At 32.8% G+C, this 24844-nt stretch overlaps 3 protein-coding genes across 3 annotated transcripts; 2 read left to right on the plus strand and 1 right to left on the minus strand.

Annotated features, from left to right (window-relative positions):
- The first annotated feature begins 1270 nt into the window (after window positions 1-1270).
- LOC146901873 (soyasapogenol B glucuronide galactosyltransferase-like) lies at window positions 1271-3091 on the plus strand. Its single transcript, XM_085738004.1, has 2 exons — window positions 1271-1681; window positions 1919-3091. Exons 1-2 carry the CDS (start codon window positions 1340-1342, stop codon window positions 2843-2845), a joined length of 1269 nt encoding a protein of 422 aa, XP_085594130.1. The 5' UTR covers window positions 1271-1339; the 3' UTR covers window positions 2846-3091.
- Window positions 3092-6625: 3534 nt separating this feature from the next.
- On the plus strand, window positions 6626-8621 carry LOC146901874 (Galactose mutarotase-like superfamily protein). The gene is made up of 5 exons (XM_085738005.1): window positions 6626-6844; window positions 6933-6982; window positions 7087-7210; window positions 7326-7424; window positions 7868-8621. The coding sequence occupies exons 1-5, from the start codon at window positions 6661-6663 to the stop codon at window positions 8485-8487; spliced, it is 1077 nt and encodes a 358-aa protein (XP_085594131.1). The 5' UTR covers window positions 6626-6660; the 3' UTR covers window positions 8488-8621.
- An 8626-nt stretch (window positions 8622-17247) lies between these two features.
- Window positions 17248-20914, minus strand: LOC146901875 (putative serine/threonine-protein kinase PBL3). Its single transcript, XM_085737471.1, has 6 exons — window positions 20719-20914; window positions 19782-20122; window positions 19389-19527; window positions 18813-18949; window positions 18435-18558; window positions 17248-17838 (listed from the first exon to the last, which is right to left on the minus strand). The coding sequence occupies exons 1-6, from the start codon at window positions 20777-20779 to the stop codon at window positions 17468-17470; spliced, it is 1173 nt and encodes a 390-aa protein (XP_085593597.1). The 5' UTR covers window positions 20780-20914; the 3' UTR covers window positions 17248-17467.
- Window positions 20915-24844: the final 3930 nt, after the last annotated feature.

The raw sequence follows: 24844 nt of genomic DNA on the forward strand, positions 1-24844 counted from the left end.
TTAGTTTTTACAAACCTAAAAAATTAAATACTCCCTCCATAGTGGCGGAGCCAGAAATTTTATAGATCCTGGGCGAAAATTTTATCGAAAATTCATATGTGGCATAATATATATAAATAATCATAAATCAAGATAAAAGAGGTTCGTCATTTTTTCAACAAGAGAGATGAAATATAACCTGTCAATACCATGCTAAATAAAATTAGGAGGTAAATGTTGTAACAACGCAAATTATAATTAATGATGAGAAGACAATTAATCATAGTTAGAGATGGTTTAACCAAGACTAATTGGAAAAAGATATATTATTCATTCCAAATGGAAAAGAAGGATATAGGGGTCAATTCACTATTAGTGGCAGTTTTGTAATTAGTATTAAGAGAAGTGGTATTTTCATAACTAAAGGACAGATTTTTTTAGAGAAAGTCCGCCATTCTTCTTTCCTTCTTCTTCCTCGCGTTCTCTTTCTTCTTTGAACTCATCACCACCGGCCCTCATCTACGGCTTCATTTCGGCCGCCACATTCACCAAAATAAAAAAGTAGCACCATTTTCTTTATCCTCTCGACGAGATCTTTCAATTGGTCTAATTATTTTCACAAAAGGAGAAACTTCGCAGTCGACCCTTTTCTTCCTCCGCCGTTGTAAGGGTCTTTCCGGCCAGAAGCTGAGCTTGGGCTAGTGCCCAGGCTTGCTGGGGGGTGGCTCCGCCCCTGCCTCCATTCTAAAATAAATGTTGCTCTACCAAAAAAACAATTGTTCCAAAGAAATTAAAAAAAGAGGTCACATCCCCAACTAGAGTCTAGTTAGAAGTTAATAGAAAAATATCTTGTTATCTTGTGCCATAACGACAAATGTTAAATTTATTAATCTAAAAGTATCAACTTTATACCTCTTTCTTCCTAAATTATAAGTCGCTTTGGATAAAAATTTGTTTTAAATTATAAGTTATTTTACGATATCAATGAAACATTACTATTACTTTTTCTATTATACCTTTAATTATTTAGTACCCTTTCTTATTTTAAATCTTTAATTATCTTTCTCATACCATTTATTAAAAATAATTTTGTAAAACAACATATAGTATCTCTTTTTCATAGAAAATTAATTACATTTCTGTTGAAAAACTTTGATTTTGAATATCCAACTCCTTTTTTAGAGAGAAAATTGTAGGGGGAAATAGTAAAGTATTGAAAGGAGTAGCTGCGTGATTGGTGGACATATAATTGAAAAACATTCTATTTCAGCCATAGACACAGAAACAAGTCAGTCAACGACCCTTATAACTCATCAAGTAACAAAACCACACATCCACCTCCAAGCTCTCAAAACAAACAATGGAGTCTCAACAATCCAATAACCAACTTCATGTAGTTTTTCTTCCATATCCAACTCCTGGCCATATGATTCCCATGATAGACACAGCAAGACTATTTGCAAAGCATGGTGTTAATGTTACCATCATCACTACACATGCCAATGCTTCAACATTCCAAGAATCCATAGACAGTGACTTCAATTCAGGATACTCTATCAAAACTCAGCTTATTCGGTTCCCTTCATCTCAAGTTGGTCTTCCTGATGGAATTGAAAATGTCAAAGATGTTAAAGCTGGAACATCCTCAGAAATGCTTGGTAAAATCAGTCATGGAATGTTAATGCTCAGAGATCCTATTGAGGTAATGTTTCAAGATCTTCAACCAGATTGTATAGTTTCTGATATGATGATTCCTTGGACTGTGGAATCAGCTGCAAAACTAAGCATTCCTAGGCTTTACTATTACAGCTCAAGCTACTTCTCCAATTGTGCATGTTATTTTGTTAGAAAGTATAGACCTCATGATCATTTAGTTTCTGATACACAGAAGTTTACTATTCCTTGTTTGCCTCATACCATTGAGATGGGCCGTCTGCAGCTTCGTGATTGGGTGAGGACTACAAATGCTGCCACAGCCTATTTTGAACCAATTTTTGAATCGGAGGCAAGAAGTTATGGGACAATATGTAATAGTTTTCATGAACTTGAAAGTGATTATGAGAAACTTAGTAAAACTACAATGGGGATTAAGTCTTGGAGTGTAGGACCAGTTTCAACTTGGGCTAACAAGGATGATGAAAGAAAGGCCAATAGGGGACACGCGGAGAAGAACGTTGGAAAAGAGACAGAATTGCTAAATTGGCTCAACCCAAAGCAAAATGAGTCTGTGTTGTATGTAAGTTTTGGAAGCCTTACTAAGCTTTTTCATGCTCAGATTGTAGAAATTGCACATGGGCTTGAAAAGTCAGGTCATAATTTTATCTGGGTTGTAAGGAAAAATGATAGAGACGAGGACGAGGAAGGTTTCCTGCAAGATTTTGAGGAAAGGGTGAAAGAAAGCAACAAGGGCTATATCATATGGAATTGGGCACCACAGCTTCTCATATTGGATCACCCTGCAACAGGAGGAATTGTGACTCACTGTGGTTGGAACTCAACACTTGAAAGCATTAGTGTTGGTTTGCCAATGATCACATGGCCAATGTTTGCCGAACAATTTTACAATGAGAGGTTGCTTGTTGATGTTTTGAAGATAGGGGTCCCAGTGGGAGCAAAAGAAAACAAGTTATGGAATAGCTTTAGTGTAGAGGCAATGGTTAGAAGGGAAGAGATTGCAAAGGCTGCGGAGATTTTGTTGGGAAATGGTCAAGACATCAAAGAAATGAGGATGAGAGCAAAAAAGTTTGGCGATGCTGCCAAGAGGACTATAGAGGAAGGTGGACACTCTTGCAACAACTTGGTTCAGTTGATAGATGAGCTGAAATCATTGAAGAAATCCAAAGCACTTGGTGAGAAAGCAGATTAGATAACTGAAATGAAGATGTAATCTTGCTGCATTAAGAGGTGTAGCTGGTGAAGGCATTAGATATGGTAAAACAATATCCAACTTTTTCTCTCCGGCTATTTTTGCTGTGATTTGGAGTTCAATAAGATGAAACAATCCAATCATTCATGTGCACTGCAATGATGATAAAGGAAGTTAGGTTTTACTAAGCAATTTTCATATTAAGCTAAGAAAAAGATCTATTGATGAATTAAATTTTGTTGTCTACTTTGGTATGCCTTACAATATTTATCATTGGTCATATGAATTCATTATTACATATATTTTATGTGCCATTACACCATGGACTAGAAAAAGATTCTCTGATTAAACATGGAACAAAGAGCTGTAGTCATATTTAAAGAAACACTCGAACATATGTAACTAACTCATATTAACATATGATAAAGCTTCTATATGTTTTGTTGAATATTCCATCTTAATCACAGTCTGCCCCTATTTGAGCTGCCTCATTGCAGTCTCTTGCACCTTCATCGTGTTTATAATTTTGGGCAGTTCATGCCCTATAAGCTGGTTTTGCAAGATTGAGTTAGACCATAAATCAAAATTCTAAGATATTTGTATCATTGTAAAGGTTTTGATAAAAATGGCTCACTACTCAGCTTGCATCTGATGCAAAAGTGGCTGTGAAGTGTTTAAATGGTAAATCTGACCTAGCAACCATTGGTCCAATAATTCTAGAATGTTTAAGTTAGAGTAAATGCTGATATCAAATGAAACTGATGTCCTGCATTGGGTCCAGAATAGAGTTCACGCGCAATTGAGGGCTAACAGCATCAGCACAACACTAATAAAACATAATACCTATCTATTGATTTTGCAATGTTATCGAATACAAGACTTTTAGAACCCTTTTTTCTCTCAACCTAAACGATGTAGATGCAGCAAACTAAATGTCTTAAGCCTTTTCATGGTATTTCTCTGATTGTTCAGCACTGGAATCACGATGCCTGCTTTTTTCTTTCGTTTTGTCCTTGTCTTTGTCTTTGTAACAATGTTTGTGCTTCTTGTGCTCATTGTGTCTGTCTTTGTGCTTTTCAATGCTCTTTGTGCTTTGCCTCTGAACTTTTTAAATTTCCTGCAATTGTTTGTATACATTTCTCTGCCTATAAGGGGAAAAAACAAGGAACGGACAAGATATAAGTCCATCAAGAACACATTATCATTGTTCATGAACATTCAACATAAATTTACAATGATATCGACACTCTTATCAGTAGCAAGATTGATGTTGCAATCTCCACAAAAACAAATTATGAGAAAGAGCTCAAAATTAAAAGTATCAGCATAGTTACTTTTAAATAAAAGTGCTTATGAGGTTAACTAAATAGGGAGAATGTCAGCAACCTATATTGAGTGTCATAAAGTTTACTAAAATATTTTGTAAAAGGTGTAAATCTGATAAGAAGTATCTTTTCAAATTTGATGCATTGCTACTTTATAGAAGTAAACACAGTCAGCTTTCCACATTAATCTTTTAGGACATATCCAACTAAATAAAAACAAAAAGAAATTTCAAAAAAGTAGTGTAGACAAAAAGAATCAACTTGCACAATGTTCAACCAAACTGCAGCAATGATTTGCATCTAGGTCCCCATGCTTTAACTTGGTGGTGGTCAGTACCCCAGATGTTTGAGCAGTGACAAAGTTAATGACTACACAAATTAACAATAAAAATGATAATTGCATATTATCGAAGAATTTGATTCTGTATTATAGAAGGAAAGTACAAAATTTAGCACTTGATCAGTCCATATTAGATTTCTGAAGTTTGTCCATAAATTGTCACACTCTCAGTGCCTCGTAACGATAGAATGTATTAAAAATTAAAATATTTGACATTTTTAAAAAATAATTGTTTAGTTTCAAAAGAAGAATGCTTCTCAAACACTTGTTAGCAAGACCCTTATTTTATTTAATATTTTTTTAAGTAAATTTATTCTTATATTATAAACTTTAATATTTGTTGCAATAGAAAATTTAATTTAATTTTGGTATTATTTAATTATTATGTTAATTATATTAAATATGATTTTTTTAAAGTTACTGGTTTATATATATATATATATATATATATATAGGGGGCTGTTAACTTGCACCCACCTAAAAACACTAAGGTGCAAGTTAACAAGCTGCACCTACTAGTTATTTACCAAAACACCCATGTTTTTCTATTATAAACAAATATTATTTATGCTATTTACAAAAATGTCCTTTTAATTAAAATAAAGTTTAATAGAGACAAAAGGGTGTTTTAGTAAAGTACAAGTAGGTGCAAGTTAACAAGCTGCACCTACTAGTTATTTACCAAAACACCCATGTTTTTCTATTATAAACAAATATTATTTATGCTATTTACAAAAATGTCCTTTTAATTAAAATAAAGTTTAATAGAGACAAAAGGGTGTTTTAGTAAAGTACAAGTAGGTGCAGCTTGTTAACTTGCACCTTAGTGTTTTTAGGTGGGTGCAAGTTAACAGCCCCCATATATATATATATATATATATATATATATATATATATATATATATATATATATATATATATATGGTTTTGTTACAAGCCACCCTTTGGTGGTGTCTTTTAACAAGTCACACCTTAAGGTGTGATTTTCACTTTTTAGTTATAACTTTGCTAAAAGACACCTTCATAAAAGTAAGTTTGTGTCTTTTCGCAAATGCTCATAGAGTAACTTGATAAAAGACACCTTCATAAAAGGTGTCTTCTATCATAACCCATATATATATATATATATATATATATATATATATATATATATATATGGGTTGGGCGTGGAAACCCGACCTGGTCGGGGTAGATGGAGACTTACATTTCAAAAATGAGACCGTATAAGTTTTTTGCAAGACGTCAGGGACTAGATGGGAGAGCCAAAATATTACTCCGACTTATTGTCATGTCTAATGAGACAGAAACTCAGAGCCAAACAATTTATATAAAGAGTAGTGATACATTAACCACTTCATGTGACAAACCCTCCATTCTACATCTATGTGACATGTTTGGTGGAAGAGAGAAAGGAAATGATAAAAATAAAAAAATATGATATATGAGTGGTATAAAAGAGTGTCAATCCATGATTATCCATGTAAATGAGTTGATACTTTTGAATCACCCCTCTAGAGCTGGAGTTGACTCTGTCAATAACAACAACAAAAAAAACCATCAAATTAAAAATATTAAATTTTGAAGCGAGTTGACCGGTCAAATCGGAAAGAAAAAACAAACGAGGACTGCTATTTCACGCGAGAAAATATGTCCCAATTGCTTCACGAAATGCCGTCGTCCAATCAAAAATTGCTTTGGCCAACAATAAAGGAGTCATGGCCCATGGTTGTTAGTTTTGGTCAAACTTGGAATTAGTGTTAATTTCATTCGGGAAATTGTCGGGTTGCTTTTTGTCGCTTTATTAAGCATTTTCCAAAACGAATATGTGTAAGTATCTCGTTCACATAATGTTGGTTGACTCAAATAAAGGAAACATGATGAAGAAATATTTATAAAAAAAGTAAAAAAAATGCTAAAATTATCCATTATCCTTAAACGTAGATATCATGTGATGGCACTGACACATTTGCCAAATATAACAGACATTTCCTTGTTGAAATCCTAAACTTATCCAATAACCTTAAACGTAGATTAGAAAGTTAATCCGAATTTTGTGGGGCCAATTTCCTCCTTCAGTTCTACATATATATCTCTATGGTTTGTGTTCATTTCTTCATTAGAATTTGAGAAAGAGAAATAATTGTTCAACAATGGCTAAGGTATCCTTATTATTTTGTGTCCTCTTGGGGCTCCTGGTTCACACTTATGCACATTCACATAAAAGTGAGAAAAGTGAGAAGATTGGATTTTATGAGTTAAAAAAAGGAAGTATGAGGGTTAATTTGACAAACTATGGTGCTTCAATTGTCGCTGTTTATGTACCTGATAAACATGGTTTGTCTTGTTTTATTTTATTTCATATCTATGATCCCTTATTCCACATTAATATTTATATAACTTTTTTTTTTATTTACTTTTCCAGGGAAAGTGGCTGATGTTGTTCTTGGCTATGATTCCATTGAGCAATATGAGGTATGATTAATTCATTGTTCTTTTCTTTAATTTGATAAATTGAAAATGAAAATGTAAAATATAATTCGAAATAAATAAATATTATTAGAACTCATTTGATGCAGACTGATGGAGTCTACTTCGGTGGTCTTATTGGGCGTGTGGCAAATAGGATTGGAGGAGCTCAATTCACTTTGGATGGTAAAACATACAAATTGCCAGCTAATGATCATGGGAACACACTCCATGGTACGTTAATATTAATATATTTAAGTTTCTGATAAATAATTTACATACACACATTACAAATTCATGCAATGATGCATTATTTACATTTTCTTATTAATCATTGATGAAATTGCAGGTGGCCAGAAAGGGTTCGGTGATAACGTATGGAAAGTAGCAGTTCACAAGGATGATAGTCATGTAACATTTACCTACCACAGTTTTGATGGTGAACAAGGTTTGTACTTTCATTTAATTACTGCCTGCCACATATATAATTTAACTATTCAGAGTCTTTAAAAAAGTTCTTGAATGCAATTTGCAAATTGCAATGTGACATCAAGATTTTGATGTTGCTGCGACTGCGTTTAAGGCCACATCAGCCTCATTTGTATACGATTCTTTGTAATATTAAGGATCACGACACAGACTGTTACCACAATCGAAAACCTTGGTTGTTTGTTTTATCACGACAACATTGATCAAGATTCTCTGATCAAAATACCCTAAATTCACACCGTTAGTGCATCGATGACTGTCAAGATTAAACCGTTTTGATTTTAAATTTTGAAGAAAAAAATTAAAATCTGCATATTTTGTAAAGTATCTGATGCAGCCCCATGTTTGTAGCAATAAAACTAACATTTTGCATTATTTTCTTTGCAAAATAAAACTCAACAGGTTTTCCTGGAAAGCTTGACGTAAGTGTGACATACATGTTGCTTGAAAAGAACATATTGGGTGTGAAAATGACTGCCAAGCCAGTAAACAAACCCACACCAGTAAATCTAGCACAACATGCATACTGGAACCTAGGAGGCCACAACAGTGGTGACATTCTTAATCACACTGTTCAAATCTTTGGTTCATCCATCACACCGGTAGATGATAAACTCATCCCAACAGGCAAACTCGAATCCGTGAAGAACACGCCATATGATTTCCTTAAACCAAAACAAGTTGGAAGTCAAATTAATGACCTTCCTGGTTTATACGACATTAACTATGCAATTGACGTGAATGGTCAAAATCATTTAACCAAAGTTTGTATAGTGAAAGAACCTGTCTCAGGAAGGAAAATGGAGTTGTGGTCAAACCAAGTTGGATTGCAATACTATACTAGTGGAATGTTGACTGATACTAAAGGAAAGGATGGAGCTACATATCACAAGTATGGTGGCATTGCTTTGGAGACACAAGGTTTCCCAGATTCTGTGAATAAGCCTGACTTTCCATCTCAGATTGTGAAGCCTGGAGAGACATACAAGCATATCATGGTTTATCGATTCATGGCTAGCTAGATTTATTTCTGAATCTAGCTCTCACATTTAGCACGATGATTTTCAATCTTTCCTTCTTGTTCATCGTTTAGCTTTGTTTCTTGTGATACATTTGTGTTGCTATGAATGATAACATTGTGTATACTGGTGCCAAACACGATATAATTTTATTCTTTTTTAATAATGATATTTTATATTCATTAATCTCATAAATATATTAAAAAGTTGAAATAATTTTCAATTTGCACATCGTTTTAATTTCTATCGTATTTATGTTAAATAACAAAGGAATTAAGTGTTCGCCCAGCTTTATTTGAGCTTCTCTTCTCCTTTAATGAAGAAGAGGCGCCAAACACATTTTCCATTAAGCTCTTGTTAAAAAAAAGTCGCTTAATATTATTGACGAAAAACTGAAAAAGAAGAAGCCACAAATTTGAACTTTTGAAAAAGCCTATGCACTCAATTTCCATTGCTATTCCATCCAATCCCGCAAGGCACATCTTTATCTTTAATTATTTTTTATTTGTTAAAATTCCATTTTACAATTCAATCTTTTTACACGTTCCAATTGTTCAAAAAAACATTACACATTCCAGTTATTGTTTATTTTTTAAAATAATTGTAGGGGATATCATATATCAATTTTTATCTAATTGAAGACTTGTCATGCCTGATGACATCTCAAAAGATAAATGTTTTCATTTAAAAATATATTTCTAGCAAAATATTTGTTTGTAAATAATAAACTAAATTATATAATATGAAATAAAAACTCATTTAGATTGGTCTATTGGTGTTAACTTGAGACCTTGAATTGTGTTTCTCTTAAGATCTCGGCTTCCATTCTCCGATGCCAATTGTGGTTGGTCCATGAACCAGATACCAATTTTTTTTTAAATATTGAATTTTTTTTATATTCTTTGATATACATATATAAAAAAATGTATAAATAAATCACAAAAGAGAAATGTTTATGTAACAAAAATTAATTTGTAGGACAAATTTTGTAATAAAACATTAAATACATCTTCTCAGGAAAAAAGGGTACAAAATTTATCCAAAAAAAATTAGTTCAAAATCTACTTTCAAGTAAAAAAATTGGAATTACCAAACGACTTTTACTTTATTTTTAAAGTTCTTATTATTACGTTTAAGTTTAAAGTAGCTTTTAATCTTAAAAAAAGCTGGACCAAACAAATGTGTACAAATATAAACTCAAATTTTCTCGTTCTCAAGAAGATTTTGAATAAGTCGTTCTTTTAATATTTTGTGTGAGAATAAACCGTTCTTTTAATATTTTGGCATGGGTGGATCATCAGATCAACTCATAGTTTTGTTACGGTCAAAATTGACATCAACTAATGGATACCGCAAATTATCTCAAAATTAGTAAAACAACAGTTACATATCCATTCTTGTAAAAAAAAAAAAAAAACAGTTACATATCCATTGAAACATGGATCCAAATTATGATTAGATGAACTAATTGGACAAGTTCTAAAGGTCTAATATAGGTTTTTAACTGTTCATATCAATACATCGATTTCAAGTTGTATAAAAATCAAAGTGTATATTATTTTGTTTCAGCATATATTTTGGACTTTTATCACATTATATTATTGTGGCCTTTTTGTCTATGGCTTCCGAGGTTCAAGCCACAGACCTTTCATATATTATGCATTGTCTCTATCAATTGGGTTAAGTTCACGGAGACTTTTAATTGTGCCCTTATTTATTGTTTATGCGTTAATAAAAAATAAAATGATGAGATTATTGATAATTTAAATAAAAAATTGGAGATTACAAAAATTTATACCATTATATACCCAAAAATTTAAAAATACTTCAACATCCGCAAATTATAATTATTCTCTAGGTCTCTTAATATTTTAGAATTATTTTACATTATTAACACTTTTAAAAATATTTTTTTTAAGAAGCACTTTCAAAAATATATTAACCTATATATGTGATCAAATAATTTATTTCTCACATTATTGTGTATTTAATAATGTTTTAGTGGGTGCATCACTTAATTTTTCGTAGAAAACATTGAAATTTATAAAGTATTGATTTATGCATATGATTATTTGGTTCGGAGGTTAAATTTTTTTTTTTTTCATTTTCTATTAAATTAACTTTGAGAACTATGAGAATTGAACACGTCAACAATTTAATTTGAGGAAGGTTGAGAGACCTTGAAAGTCTCGCATTTGAGGAATGATGTTTGATGTGAGTGTGAGTTAAACTTGTTGATGTTGAGCAGCATATAAATGATATGATCCATAAATTAAATGTTTTAAGGTTTTGGGCAAAAATGTGGTGTTTGTGGGGTTGCTCTTAGCGCAATTTACTAATCCAACCTAGTGAGGCTCCCTTTCATGGTCTAACAGTGGTATCAGTATCCATTTCGATCTTATGGGGGAGCATGAGAGATTCACAGGGTTGGGTCAAGGAGGCATGGAGTCTCACACTTGAGGGAGTGATGTTGTAATATGTCAAGTTTGAGTTAATGTCTTACATTGGATCGAAGAGTTGAGTTAAACAACATATAAGTGATAGGGTCCACAAACTCAATGTATTAAAATTTTAGGTGAAGATGTGATTCCAACTCAAACATGTGGTTACTGTTGACCGAATGTGATGATCCAACCCAACGAAGCTTCCCCTCATTGCTCAACAGTGGTATCAGATCTCTCGTTCGAATTGATGGGGGAGAGATTTTTGGTGTTTGGATCACAAACCTGGAGAGTCTTGAGGGAGAGATGTTATGATATGTCAAGTGTGAGTTAAAGCCTCACATTTGATGAAAGTGGTGAGGTCGAACAACATAAGTGACAAATGCCTTAAAGTTTTGAGTAAAGATATGAGTGTTACTTTTCCCACCCTACTGCCTTCTCGCGCGCCCTGCAAAAATTCCAAAAATACCCCTGGTCCGGATTATGCTTTCCGGACCAGATTGTTAGTAACTTCCGGAATATAAAATACGGACCATTTGTTGTGCGTTTTTTGTGTCTTTCTTTGATGTCAAGGGTCTCTGTTGACCGTTATATGAACCCCACACAAGCTAAAATGCTATTGCAGGGTTCATAGGAACGGCCAACAATGACCATGCCACCACCGACACCCCTAAAAAACTAAAAACATTTGAAGAAAATTGCAGAAAAGAGGTGAAGAGAGTTCCGGAAAATATAATCCGAACAAAGACGATATGAATATTTTGTGTCTTTCTTTGATGTCAAAGGTCTCTGTTGACCGTTATATGAACCCCACACAAGCTGAAATGCTATAGCAGGGTTCATAGGAACGGTCAACAATGACCATGACACCACCGACACTCCTACGATACTTAAAAAATTTGAAGAAAATGGAAGGAAAGAGGTGAAGTGAAGAACGAATGTATTTGTTGAAGATGGAAGCCTATTTATAGCCTTAAACAAGTCCTAGGTCATTAATACAGTCAATGAAAACGTGTTAGTAGTTGTAACCGTCCAACCACTAATTGATGGCACTCTTTCAAAAGAAGTCAAGCTCTCTTTCAAAAGAATCCAATGCTGAAGCATTCCAGATTATACATTCCGGAATGTCCTTAGCCCTACAAAGAAGTGCAAATGTTCCCCTCGTTCACCATAAGAGCACCATAATCGCACTAATCCGGAAAATATATTCCGGAACTAAAAGGTGCATTCCGGATTGTATATTCCGGAACGCTTCAGTGCCATGGCCGGTGGTCTGCACCACACGCATTTGTCGGTGGTCAAGTCAAAAAAACGTGTTTTACCACGTTTTTTGACTGCATTAATGGTTTCCCAACCATTTTTCACCCACCCCTCCCTATAAATACCCTTCCAAACCCCACCATTTCTCACACCATCCCTCTCCTCCTCTTCTTCCTTCTACAACCATGGTTTTCCATCGTTGGCCTTTCATAGATAAGGGCCTTGTTGAAAATTTTCAGAGTTTGTATGAACGGTCAATGAGGATGGAACCGCGCTGCAACGAAGGGCGGTTCATCTGAGGGTCATGTGGGTCAGTGTGGTTATTAGCTTCGCCTGTCGGGGCGTAAGTCTGAGCACCCCCCACCTCCCTCAGGGGCATTTGTTTCTTCTTCCCGCCCTCCTCTTCCCTCCTCCTCCGGTTTTCCTCCAATAGCCAAGCTACTGCTATGTCCTATCACATAGCAGTGGTTAGGCTCTTAGGAGATTAGAATTAGGCTCTTAGGAGATTAGAAATAGATTTAGGATGTTATGTAATAAGCTTAAAAAGCTTGAAAATTATTGTAATGTATTGTTCATATATTAATAAAATGAGTTGTTTTTATGTTTGTGTCTTTTTATTTATGTTTTTTATTTTATTCGCATTTTATTTTAAGAATTGTAGAGCTTAAAATTGCAAAAGTTCTGCTAAAATACTAATCCGGATTTTAAAATCCGGAGAAATCTGAAAATTACTAACAATACATTCCGGATTACGAAATCCGGACTAGGGGTAAAATTGGAAAAAAAATAGGGCGCGCGAGGAAAGTCATAGGGTGGGAAAAGTAACACTCTAAAGATATTGTATCTTTCTCATTTGTGTAGTTACTCTTAACTCATTGTGATCATCCAACCTAATGAACTTGATTATTGCTCTTCACCCAGCACGTTTTGCTCGCACCCTGCAAGCCTACCAAAAATACCCTTGTGCAAGTTAACTTGCGCAAGTTAACTAACGCTGCGTGAGTTAACATGCGCAGCGTTAGTTAACTCACGTGGCGTGTTGTCTTAACCATGCAGACCACCTCATTTCCTCATTTCTCATCTAGAATCTCAAAAATCTCTCTCAAATCACCCAACTCCAAAATTCCTTCAAGTTCAAATCAAACAACACTCCAATAACAAGTAAGTTCTCATGATCAAACACCATTAACATTTTAAGTTTGCATGTTAGATTTGTTCTCTTAAATTAGAAATTTTTTAGATTTATAGTTTGTTTAAATTTTGGTGTTTTTGGAAGGAAATCATACAATGTTAGGATGTAAATGACTTGTGTTGCTTAAATGTTTAGATGTTTGCATGTTTATGTTGATTTTGTATAGAAATTTTTTTAGAATTAGGGTTTGTTTAAATTTTGATTTTTTTTGCAAAATATGATACAATGTTACATGCAAATGAGTAATATACATGCAAATGAGTAATATTGCTTAATTATTTAGATGTTTGCATGTTTATGTTGTAGTTATCATTTTTAGGGTTTATGTATAATATGCACACCAAGTGTTTGATTAAATGTTTGAATGAGTTTTTCATTGATTATTTTTAATTTCTATGTGTGTAGATTTGAAGCAATGGCCGGGTGGATCGACGTTCATGCAAAATTCAACGGCGGGGAAACTCAGAGGTTGAAGGTTCGGTGCCTTGATGTAACGTTAAGAGATCTCAAGGATCAACTGAATGAATTCTACCAAGGAGTCAACCCCACAGACACAAGGAGGGTGCAAAATATTCTGTATAAAAGTCCAAAGCTCGACGAGGGGAGCGTATCATTCACTTGGGTGGAGTTAAAGAACGACGAACACGTGACGAGCATGTTTTGGGAGCACACCAAGTTCCAGTGGATCAATATGCGGGTGACGTTGCTGAGATCAACTGAAGATATCATCAACAGCTTGATTCCGCCAGAAGATCGTCATTAGCTAGGGTAAGGTGCATTCAAACTACAACATTTGTCTCACCTCTGAAATGGGGTGATTCAAACTTGCCAAACGGCGAGGACTCAAGCATTTCGCTCCGCGTTCATGTTTTTCCTTTGAAAAGATTAAATTTTTGTTAGGCTTGCTTAGATGATGGTATTAAGTGTCAAGGAATGGACCTCATTTCGTTGGCACTTGAATACCATCATCTAAATCAAGCCTGACAAAAATTTATTCTTTTCAAAGAAAAGCATGAATGCGGAGCGAAATGCTTGAGTCCTGTTGTTTGGCAAGTTTGAATTTACCCCATTTCAGAGGTAAGACAATTGTTGTAGTTGGAATGCACATTCCAACTACAACAATTGTCTTCCTTTGGATGGGGTCATTCAAACTAGTTAAATGGCAGGACACCGGCATTCGTCCGGGAGTGTTTTTGTTCCATTCTAAATGTTAATTTCTTGTTGGCTTCGTTTAAATGATGGTATCAAAGTGTCAAGGTCTGGACCTCATTCCGTTGGCACTTAGATACTGTCATTTTAAACCAAGACCAACAAGAATTTAACATTTGGAATGGAATAAAAGCACTTCTGGACGAATGCTGGAGTCCTGCTGTTTAGCTAGTTTGAATTGACCCCATTCAAAGGTAAGATAATTGTTGTAGTTGGAAGGTACATTTCCGAATGTAATGTAATGATAGTTGACGTACATGTCTTTTACGTAATGTAATGTAATGATACCACAATGTAATGTAACGTAGATGAAATTATATCTAAATAAAATTGTCTAAGAATTAATGTTGTGTACTTATCGAATTTATTTATTCAAAACGCCAATGCAAATATTTATTTGAATTCACGCTGTCGCAATATTTATTTGAATTCACGTTGTCGCAATATTTATTTGAATTCACGCTGTCGCAATATTTGTTCGAATTTTATTGAAATTTATTTTATTGACTTTATTCTTCTAATTTATTTTATTGAATTCACGCTATCGCAATTTTATTGACTTTATTATAAAAAATATATTGCGTTAATTAAGTCACATTGCGTGACTTAACTCACGCATCATATAAGCTGTGCGTGACTTAAGTCACGCACGTTATAAGCACTGCGCAAGTTAACTTGCGTAAATTGGCCGGTTCTAAAAACTGAGGCACAAACGTTTCTTGGATGGTAGTCAATGGTCTTCAATGGTTTTTGCACGTTTTCCTTCACATTTGACCACGTTTTTTGGCTCATTAATTGCTATATACCTCATACCCCCTATAAAAATCCTCACATGCTTCCTCTTTTCCTCACATTTTATCATCCCACTCTTTCTCTTCTTCTTGCTCTGCTTCTTTGTTTCTTATTAGTTTCTAGGGTGGTTATACCGCTTTAGGTATATACCAGTGGCTTCTGGGGGAAGTAGTGGTCGGTCCGGTCGGGAAAAGGGCATCTTGATGTCGTTTTCCCCAACAGGACTGATCACTATTTCCCCCAGGAGCTATTTGGCATATACCGAAGAGGGTATCAAATAAGTTTTGACCTCAAGAGGGCATTAAAAAAAAAGTTAAAAATCAACCTTATTTGCGCGACTTAACTCGCGTAGTGCGTGACTTAAGTCACGCATAAATACAACGTACGTTAGTTAAGTCACGCTACGTGACTTAACTTGCGCAAGGGTATTTTTGGTACGCTTGCAGGGTGCGAGCAAAACGTGCTGGGTGGAGAGCAAAATTCAATGAACTTCCCCTATGGCCAAACAAGTTGTACATAGGATATAGAACTTTTATTTTTCAAAAAAGTTCAAGTAGCATATCTAAACAAAAATTATTCATGCACACTCCTTTTTTCATATACTTACGACACTTAGTTAATCATATGTAAAAATATGATTAATTAATTTCAATAGATGGTTAATTCAATTCATGTTAAATATTGTGATTAAATAATGTAGTTGAAGCCTTTTAAAAAAAAATGTAGTTGGAGTAACCATAAATTTAACCGTAATTAAATTAATTGTCTACTCAATTCAATTAATCATATTTTTTAACATGATTAACCATATGTCGTATAGGTGTAGAAAAAGTGTGTCTTCGTATACCATTTCTAAAACCTTTAAATGATGGCCCTGTTTTTCGTAAATAAAAATGGCTATAAGTTGTGTATTCATAGCGATTTATCATTTTTATTAAAATAGACCAACAAACCTTTTTAGCCGTCCTAATTTGATTTCATTCTCAAATTAAAAAAAGTTAATTGTAACTTAATCGGCTTCTGATAAAGAACTTTAAATTTAAGAAAGTCATACATAAAACATGCTCAATTTATATTTATATTTTTGATTGGAGAAGAAGTCATATATTCTACGCACGACTTGTTTTGTCATTTATTGTAATCCTAATTAACCCGAAGAATTAATATTTATAATTGCGCGGAAAAGATATCTAATTCACACTAAAAAAGCACAACATGCTAGCTTGATGCTTCAACAGACAAACCTTATAAGCAGCTATAAACCCATAAATTGATGTTGATAAAGATAAAGAAATAAATAGGCCTTGAAACCAATTTCCTTATCCAATGGCAACATCTGATTCAATAGTAACCGGGGCTTGTTTTCCTTACTTACTCACAGTATGTAGGGAGAAGACCACAGCCTTCTTCAAATGCTCAATGAAATGCAACCATACTCATCTCCTTCCCTCTCCAATCATGCATATAAGAAACATCAACTCTGGTTATCACAAATATTTTGCAGTATTTCACTCGGTTCTGTTATTAAATTATGCAACAATAGGTGACACGGAATGTGAACTAGTATGGCAGAATTATTTGCATGCAACTAAACTGGAATTCTTGTCGTTAAACTTTTTTCACCAACTAAGAATATTATCCACGAGGTGTGAGCTCAGTGCTAAGACCTTGACTGTGCAACTTTGAGAAAGTTCAAAACACCACAAGGACATTTGTAAAATGGTCATTAGCGCCACAGTATTTATTGACAATTTTTCTCTTCCCAATTTTTTTTTTTTTTTTTAAAAAGAATGTTGTTATGGCAGAATCTAAACAATTCCCCCTGATTGAGAATGTCTAAGATAATGCATTTTAATGCTTGCCAATATCTTTTGATGACAAAAGTTCTGTATGTATATAGGAAAATCAAGAATTCACAAAACTCCGTCATGAGGGCTAATGCTATCACCTAACAAGACCAGAAAACCCAGAAAAGGGAAGGGGGTCCACAGAGGTCTACATGAAGAGAAAATAAACCTGTGTTACGTTGTCCTCTTTTACACCTATGCATATGTACGGATATTTTTCTAGTTTTTCTCAGAATTAGGCTTCAGATTCTTTCTCTTATTGGACCTGGGAACGGTTTCTCCTCGAATCTAGAAGGACTAGCTGAATGTCTGATGACTGGCAAATGTTCCAAAGTAGTCAAAACCTCGGACATTTGTGGTCTAAATTTGGCCTCACTAATACATTGTAATGCAAGAATTGCAGCGGTGTAAGCCGCCCTTTGTGGATACTGCCCTTGTAATCTTGTGTCCATAATCCGAAACAATTTCCTTCTATCACCCAAGTATGGTCTTGCCCAATCTACCAGATTATGTTCCACTCCTGATTTTGTTTTATCGACTGCATTGCGCCCTGATAGTAGTTCCAATAGCACAACGCCGAAGCTATAGACATCGCACCTTGTTGTCAGCCGACCTGATCAAAGTTTTTTTGGTCATCATATTTTGCAAACAAAACACCGCTTTGCTAAGATATCTCAAAAGGATAACAATAATCCATATTTGCATATGAACCAAAGGGTGTGTGATGTATATACACTAGCAAATTGTATATAAAAAAGTTAGCTGCAATATTTTTTGTAAATATCTGGGAATCAAATTCATCAGTTAGTGAAAAAAAGTCATTGATACTTCGGTCAGACACCAAGTAAATACTTAAAAAGTCATTGATATATTTAACAGCATAAGATTTGTGGTGGCTAAATGGTTTATATGACTCGGCAAGATCTACACACCTCTACATTTTCTAGATGAACATGAACAGAAAGCATATGTATACATGGAAAATGTAGATGCTAGATTTCACTTTAAAAGTTGGTTGACCTGTGAAATTTCATTCAGCACACCTAGTTGATTCACAATTTTGAGTGATGTTCATGAAGTCAAGTTTGATTCACTATTAATAATCCAAAGAAAAGATTCTAAAATCATTGAAAATAAGGAAGCTGATAAAAAAAAATTTGATGAACCAAAATACATTAAAAAGAAAAGTTTAAGAGAAAAAACTCCAACCTGTGGCAATATATTCAGGAGCAGCATAACCTTGAGTGCCTAGGACTTGAGTGGAAACATGAGAACGATCACCAGTGGGCCCTGCTTTGGCCAATCCAAAGTCTGACAGTTTTGCATTAAATTCCTGCATTAGTATAATATTTGAACACATTATTAAGATGCCAGAATGCTAGAAAATAATAAAGTTAAAATGAACTTTCCATCAGAAAATTCTAAGTCCACTGATCCATTAAATTAAGGTGTGCATTTCATTTTAAAGCCTTGAAAAATGAAGAAGGGATAAAAATAAAATAGATAAGAGATAAAGAAGATACAGCTAAAAGAAGTTTATAACAACACATTTTGTAAGCTGGCAATGCTGATATTTAATCAACATACCGAGTCTAATAAAATATTAGAAGCCTTGAAATCACGGTAGATAATTTGTTGATTAGAGTCATGAAGGAAGGTGAGACCTCGAGCAGCCCCAATAGCAACTTTGATTCTTGTTGCCCAAGGAAGTAGTTGTGTGCCCTCTGCAATTAACAGTTCCATAGTTCTTATTACACAATTAAGTGGTAAGGTTTGCTTGATTTGCAAAATGTTAAATTTAGTGTACTCAAGAGTATATCTGAAACTTCTATTAGTTACTAAAGGCATCAACATACTGCAAAATAGATTATTTTTCAAGGTTCCTTTGTGCATATGTACTCATAAGCTAGAAGCGCGATTCTGTTAAAGTAGATTGGAGTACTCATTGTGATCCATCTATGAAGCACTAATACCTCTCTAAAGTACCATGTCGGCGTGTCAGACACGTTTCACACCCCGAAACTTATCTGACACGCCTCAGACACATGTTCAGACACCTCTTAACGGTGTCTAATTAATACTAATAACTCTTCTATTAAAAATAATAGTGGACTCAAGTGTATATCGGAAGCCTTATATAATCTACCGAAGGTATCAACATACTTCTACTAAATAGATGTTTTTCCAAGCTTCCATTCGGCATGTACTCATAGACTAGAAGCCTGTTATCCCCATCCAAGCAGTATCCAGTAAGTTTGACAAGATTTGGATGATGAAGTTGGCCAAGATAATTGAGTTCAGACTACAAATAAAGAAAACTATGAGTACAGTTCAATTTATCAGAAAATGAAACATGCACTATCAATGTACTAAAAGTGTTTTACACTAACAACCAACCACAACTTGTCAACCCAACAAAGATGTGACAAATGAAAAAATTGTGATTGGATGTCAATGTAAAATCTTTACACTAACGGTGCATATTCATTAAACTCTTAATTCATTCCAAAATAAGATATACCGAAAAAAAACAGCGGAATTGAATGCCAAACCTACCAGCCACTCCTTATGGCCTTGAAAACCTTCAGGCTTAAGCTTCTTGACAGCTACAACAGTTCCACATCCAGGCCTTGCAGCCTTAAGTGATTGAGCATCAATCCACCCTTTATAAACATAACCAAACCCTCCTTGTCCAATTAAACTATCATTACTGAAATTTTTAGTGGCATTCCTAAGATCCTTAAATGTGAAGGCTTTTAAATGTGGAGAAGAAAGTATGTCCCCTTCAGATCTTGGAGTTGGGAGAATCTCAGGTTTACCTCCATCATTGTGTCCATGTACTATTGCACTTGAGTGAACCAACAATTGAGTGCTTCTAAAAGGAACTTTTATAACCTCTACAAAATGTTTTTCAATTTAGCACAAGATTAAAGACTATTAACAATAAGTCGCTAAAATAGAATATGCAATCACGTATGTTTAGTTTCGCGGTGGAAGAGTCAAAAGTGATTCTAAACACATAAATTTAAAATTGATTTTTTCTCTAGAATTGATTCTAACTTAAAGCTATGATTTGTATTTCTTGATTCAAGATATGATATTTACACTTAAGTTTATTGTTCAACTCATTTATGCAAATATATCCAAACATAAACTATTTCACACTCAAATCAAGTTTACCAAATCAATTCATTCACAATAAATTTTCACACACCACAATCATTTTCTTCATAAACCCATCAAGGGTAACATCAAGACCTTAAACACAAAGTTAACAGAAAATCAAATTCTGCTCAACCTAAGCAGTGAAACAATAAAAATTAACCCTCAAAAAAAAAAAATCCACAATCTCCAAATATTTGTTGCAACCATTGTTTATCGTATATATTGCATTGCATATACATTCTCATGAATTGAAACACATACACATGCACGAAATAATATAATAAGAATATGAATAACAATATGTATTAGGGTGACATAAAAAATGTACCAGAATTGGGTTGGGAGAAAGGTTCATGAACCTTGTAACGACTTCCAAAGCAATTTCCCATCAAAGGAACCAAAGTTCCTTTAGAAAACCTAAAAAGAAAAAAACTATAGGTTTAATCCTCGACATGCATCATGCAACGTGACCTAGAAATGTTTTGTTTCTTGTGGTTCCCTTGCAACAATGTCCTTCTCCCGTGTTACCAGAGAAGAACACCTTTCGTTCTATTATTTTTACGAATTAATACATCATAAACATTTCTCACCAAAAAAAGAACATAAACATTTGGAATACAAAATACAAACAAGGGTGCACTTTTTAATCATGTACTAGGATTTATAAGTATTTTTTTATGTGTGTCCAAATACATTTTATTCGTGGTTGTGTTTATATAAGTATTTCTCTTGTTTAAATATGACTTTAGATATTTTTAACAAATGCTTTTGTTTTTTGTTAACCGTCATGTTACTAGAGGAAGGAGGCCCTAGTAATTTGGAGTTTCAACCATAAGGTAAGTAAAATCCAGTCAAGAATGGTTTTAGTCAATATTCAAATATTTTTAATAATTATAGTTTATGCATAATTTTTATATATTCAGCCACAATAAAAACATTTTTATTTACAAAAACAAAAAAAAAACATTGTATCTTAAAATAAAAATAAAAAGGTTATATCAAGAACCACAAAAAGTTAGTTAATATTTTTTAATCTATTCATAAAGTTCTTTAAACAATTTTATGTGTATAAGTCTAGCCATTAAACTGTTTGATAAAAAAGAAAAGCCACCAATTAAACATTGACAGCTAAGTACACCAAGAATCAATAGAATCATCAGAGTGAAACCAGGCATGGAAGGCAAGTGCCCCTACGCACCAATGGAACATTGACGATAAATCACAGAAAGGATACCAAACATAGAAGCCAGGTGTACCTATACACCATAGAACATTGACAAGCAATACCAATCACCCCAAAAATAATGATGTCATAAACTCAACTCCTAGCTTTGAAACATTAGTTGAAATCAAAAGGTATTCATTCCACTTGGATACATATTCACATTGACATTGCTTGCAAACTTCACTTAGTTTTAAAGGTTGTGACGCTTTTAATTGGCTATAGCTTTCTTGTTGAAAAATAAATAAATTTGTCTATAGCTTTGATGAAACTTAACCAGATATCCATAATTATTTAATTTTAACTCACACTAAATAAAAATATTTTTGTATGATCACTATCTACATTCTACAATATATATTTTTTTTTAATATTCAATTAGTTACAATTGTCAACCTAATTATCATAGTCAAATAAATCTATTGATGAGGTAACATATAATTAATCATTTAACATATGTGGGTGTGGGTAATAAATTAAATTTAATATTTAGTGTTTGTCTTATTTGTAAGGTTAAATATGACTTTTGATCCTTTTTGTTTGACAAAATTTTCAAGTTAATCATTTAAGTTTCAAATAGGTCCTTTTAGTTGATAAATTATTTCATTGTTACCCCTGCTACCAATCTTCATTTAATTAATGTTGATGTGGTCGTTAAGTTGCTGACTTGGATCAAAACACTGAGTTTTAAAGGCTCCATGGTGTCAAAACGCTGCTCTTAAAGGTCACAAATGATCATTTATATGGCTAGAAAGGCAGTTCTTGTTGTCAATAGCTGCCTTTTTAGCCCTATCTTTTATGACCATTAAACGCAGTGTTTTGACTACCTAGAGCCTTCGAAACGCATCATTTTGATCCAATTCAGCAACTTAACGGCCACATCAACATCAGTTAAACGGAGACTGACCGTAAGGGTAATAGGGAAATAGTTTATCAACTAAAAGGACATATTTAAAACCTTTGAAACTTAAAGGACAAATTTGAGAATTCTATCAAACTAAAAGGACTAAAAGATGTATTTGGCCTATTTGTAAACAATATATTTTTATTTTAAAATTATGTCATAAATAAATAGATAAATTATCATCTTTTTTTTGTGGTGTCCGGGGTTCGAACCCCGGAGCGAACCACAGACCTTTGCATATATTATGCATTGTCTTTACCAACTGAGCTAAGCAAACGGGGACAAATAAATTATCATCTGATATAAGGAAAATAAACACTCGAAATGTAAAAATATTATTCAATTAAACAAGTTTTCAAAAAAAATAGAAAAATAATTCCTCATATATAAAAATTTATATAATATATGCATTTTTCAAAATACATTCATATTATTTATGGGCATTTATATCAGTTCCCACTTGCATCAATTTTTTTAATATTTTATGGTCAAAATACATTCATAGTATTAATATATGGTCAAACTTTGCATTAAAATAAAAAGGATGCTAGGATTTTGTTATATATATATATATATATATATATATATATATATATATATATATATATATGATAATTAAATTAAAAAAAATTATAATATAATAATTATAGACATGAAAAGTCATAAATATAATTTAACTTCTAAGACATTAGTAATTTTTATCTCTAATTTTGAAATAATTAGGGTAGTATTTTTCTTACAAAATTCAGGGATATATATTGTTTTAAATAGTATTTTTCATTACTTTTTTCTTTTTCTTTGTTGAATGAGGTCACACAATGTAACCAAAAAAAATAAGGTCACACAATAAATGTACATTTAAAGGTCAAACTGAATTCCCCCTCATAAAAAAAAGTCAAAGTGAATTCAATGTGATAAAGAATAAGAAGAAAAAGATTATTTTTTTATGTCCGTTGTTCAAACATCAGACCTTGAATATATTATGCATTGTCCTTACGAACTTAAGCTCACGCGGGGACATAATAAGAAAAAGCTTATCCCTCTTAAATATATTCCTCAATTATAAAAAAATACTAAAAAATTAAATATTTTGATAAAGAAATATAGTATAGTCACTCATATTTATTAATTAATAATTGAAAAAAGTTTTAAAAAATTAATAAAAATGTATTAAAATAAAATATAAATTTTTTTACAACAAAATAAAATTTAGTGCTAAATATGTTTTTTTCCCTATAAATATATCAATTTTTCATTTTAGTCCCTCTAAAATTTTCCTTCACCTTTTAGTCCTATAAAATTTTCAATCACTACTTTTGGTCTCTATTTTTAAGTTAATTTTTGTATTTTTCTTTCTTAATGAAATTGTGCATATATGTGTAGAATATTGTAAAACTCTCTCCAAAAAAAATTAGAATTTTTTAACAAAACATAAATTAAATATGAATTTTTAATCGCAAAAAATATAAAAATAAATATTTAATTCATGTTATGTTAAAAAAAATTAAAAAAATTTTTGAGAGATTAATATTATACATTTTTTTGAAAATTTTTATTCAAAAATATGAATTCTGCATATGAGTTTACTTTAAAGGATGAACTAAAAGTGAAGATGGAAAACTTTTGGAAACTAAAAGTTGAAGAAAAAATTTAGAGGGATTAAAATGAAAAATTGACATATTTATAAAGACAAAAAAGATACTTAACCCTAGAATTTAGATGTTGGGCTAGACAAACAGAAATGGTGTTAAATACTTCCTCTGGTCACATTTATAAGTAAAAAACAACTTTTTAGGTTCATTGAATAATTAATGTATCTGGTCATAATTATAGGTCAGATACATTAGTTATTCAATGTATCTAAAAAGTTATTTTTGCTTATAATATGACCCGATGGAGTAAAATGAAAGTGGCAGTTATGGTGGAAAAGTAGAAACAATCGATAGAAGAATGAAAGAAAAAACAAAATAAAAAGTTAAAAAAGAGCAGAACTATTTCATGGTGTAACAGGTTCATAACACGTGCAGGTAATGTCACTGGGTTTGAGAGCGTGCTTTTTTATTATTGATAAAATACATTTTTTACTCAATAAGATAACTATTTTATTTTTTGAGCAAAAAAAATAATTATTTTTAGTATTAATAGAATACGTAATTACTTGACCAAAAAAAATAGAATATTTAATAATTATTTTTGTACTATAAATAAATCATAATATCGATGCTTGCACCATAAGTTCTATCAACGGATGTCCAACGCCTAATTTTCACGACGGAAATCTTCACTCACACAGAATGAAGAAATTTTAGGCAGAGAGTTGAAAGAGAA

This window comes from Medicago sativa, chromosome 8 (genome assembly GCF_051527215.1).
Source record: "Medicago sativa cultivar Bolivia chromosome 8, Bolivia_mono, whole genome shotgun sequence".
NCBI classification, from domain to species: domain Eukaryota; kingdom Viridiplantae; phylum Streptophyta; class Magnoliopsida; order Fabales; family Fabaceae; genus Medicago; species Medicago sativa.

What these genes read in the sequence shown, in the direction of transcription:
- LOC146901875 (XM_085737471.1), bottom strand. Translation starts at nt 20,779, where the DNA reads ATGGGAAATTGCTTTGGAAGTCGTTACAAGGTTCATGAACCTTTCTCC. An exon ending in TTTCTCCCAACCCAATTCTG is followed by an intron (nt 20,123 to 20,718) that starts GTACATTTTTTA and finishes AACATTTTGTAG; the next exon opens with AGGTTATAAAAGTTCCTTTT. An exon ending in TCCTGAATATATTGCCACAG is followed by an intron (nt 17,839 to 18,434) that starts GTTGGAGTTTTT and finishes AACTTTGATCAG; the next exon opens with GTCGGCTGACAACAAGGTGC.
- LOC146901874 (XM_085738005.1), top strand. Translation starts at nt 6,661, where the DNA reads ATGGCTAAGGTATCCTTATTATTTTGTGTCCTCTTGGGGCTCCTGGTT. An exon ending in TCATGGGAACACACTCCATG is followed by an intron (nt 7,211 to 7,325) that starts GTACGTTAATAT and finishes ATGAAATTGCAG; the next exon opens with GTGGCCAGAAAGGGTTCGGT. An exon ending in CAGTTTTGATGGTGAACAAG is followed by an intron (nt 7,425 to 7,867) that starts GTTTGTACTTTC and finishes AAAACTCAACAG; the next exon opens with GTTTTCCTGGAAAGCTTGAC.
- LOC146901873 (XM_085738004.1), top strand. Translation starts at nt 1,340, where the DNA reads ATGGAGTCTCAACAATCCAATAACCAACTTCATGTAGTTTTTCTTCCA. An exon ending in TGCTCAGAGATCCTATTGAG is followed by an intron (nt 1,682 to 1,918) that starts GTAATGTTTCAA and finishes GGCCGTCTGCAG; the next exon opens with CTTCGTGATTGGGTGAGGAC.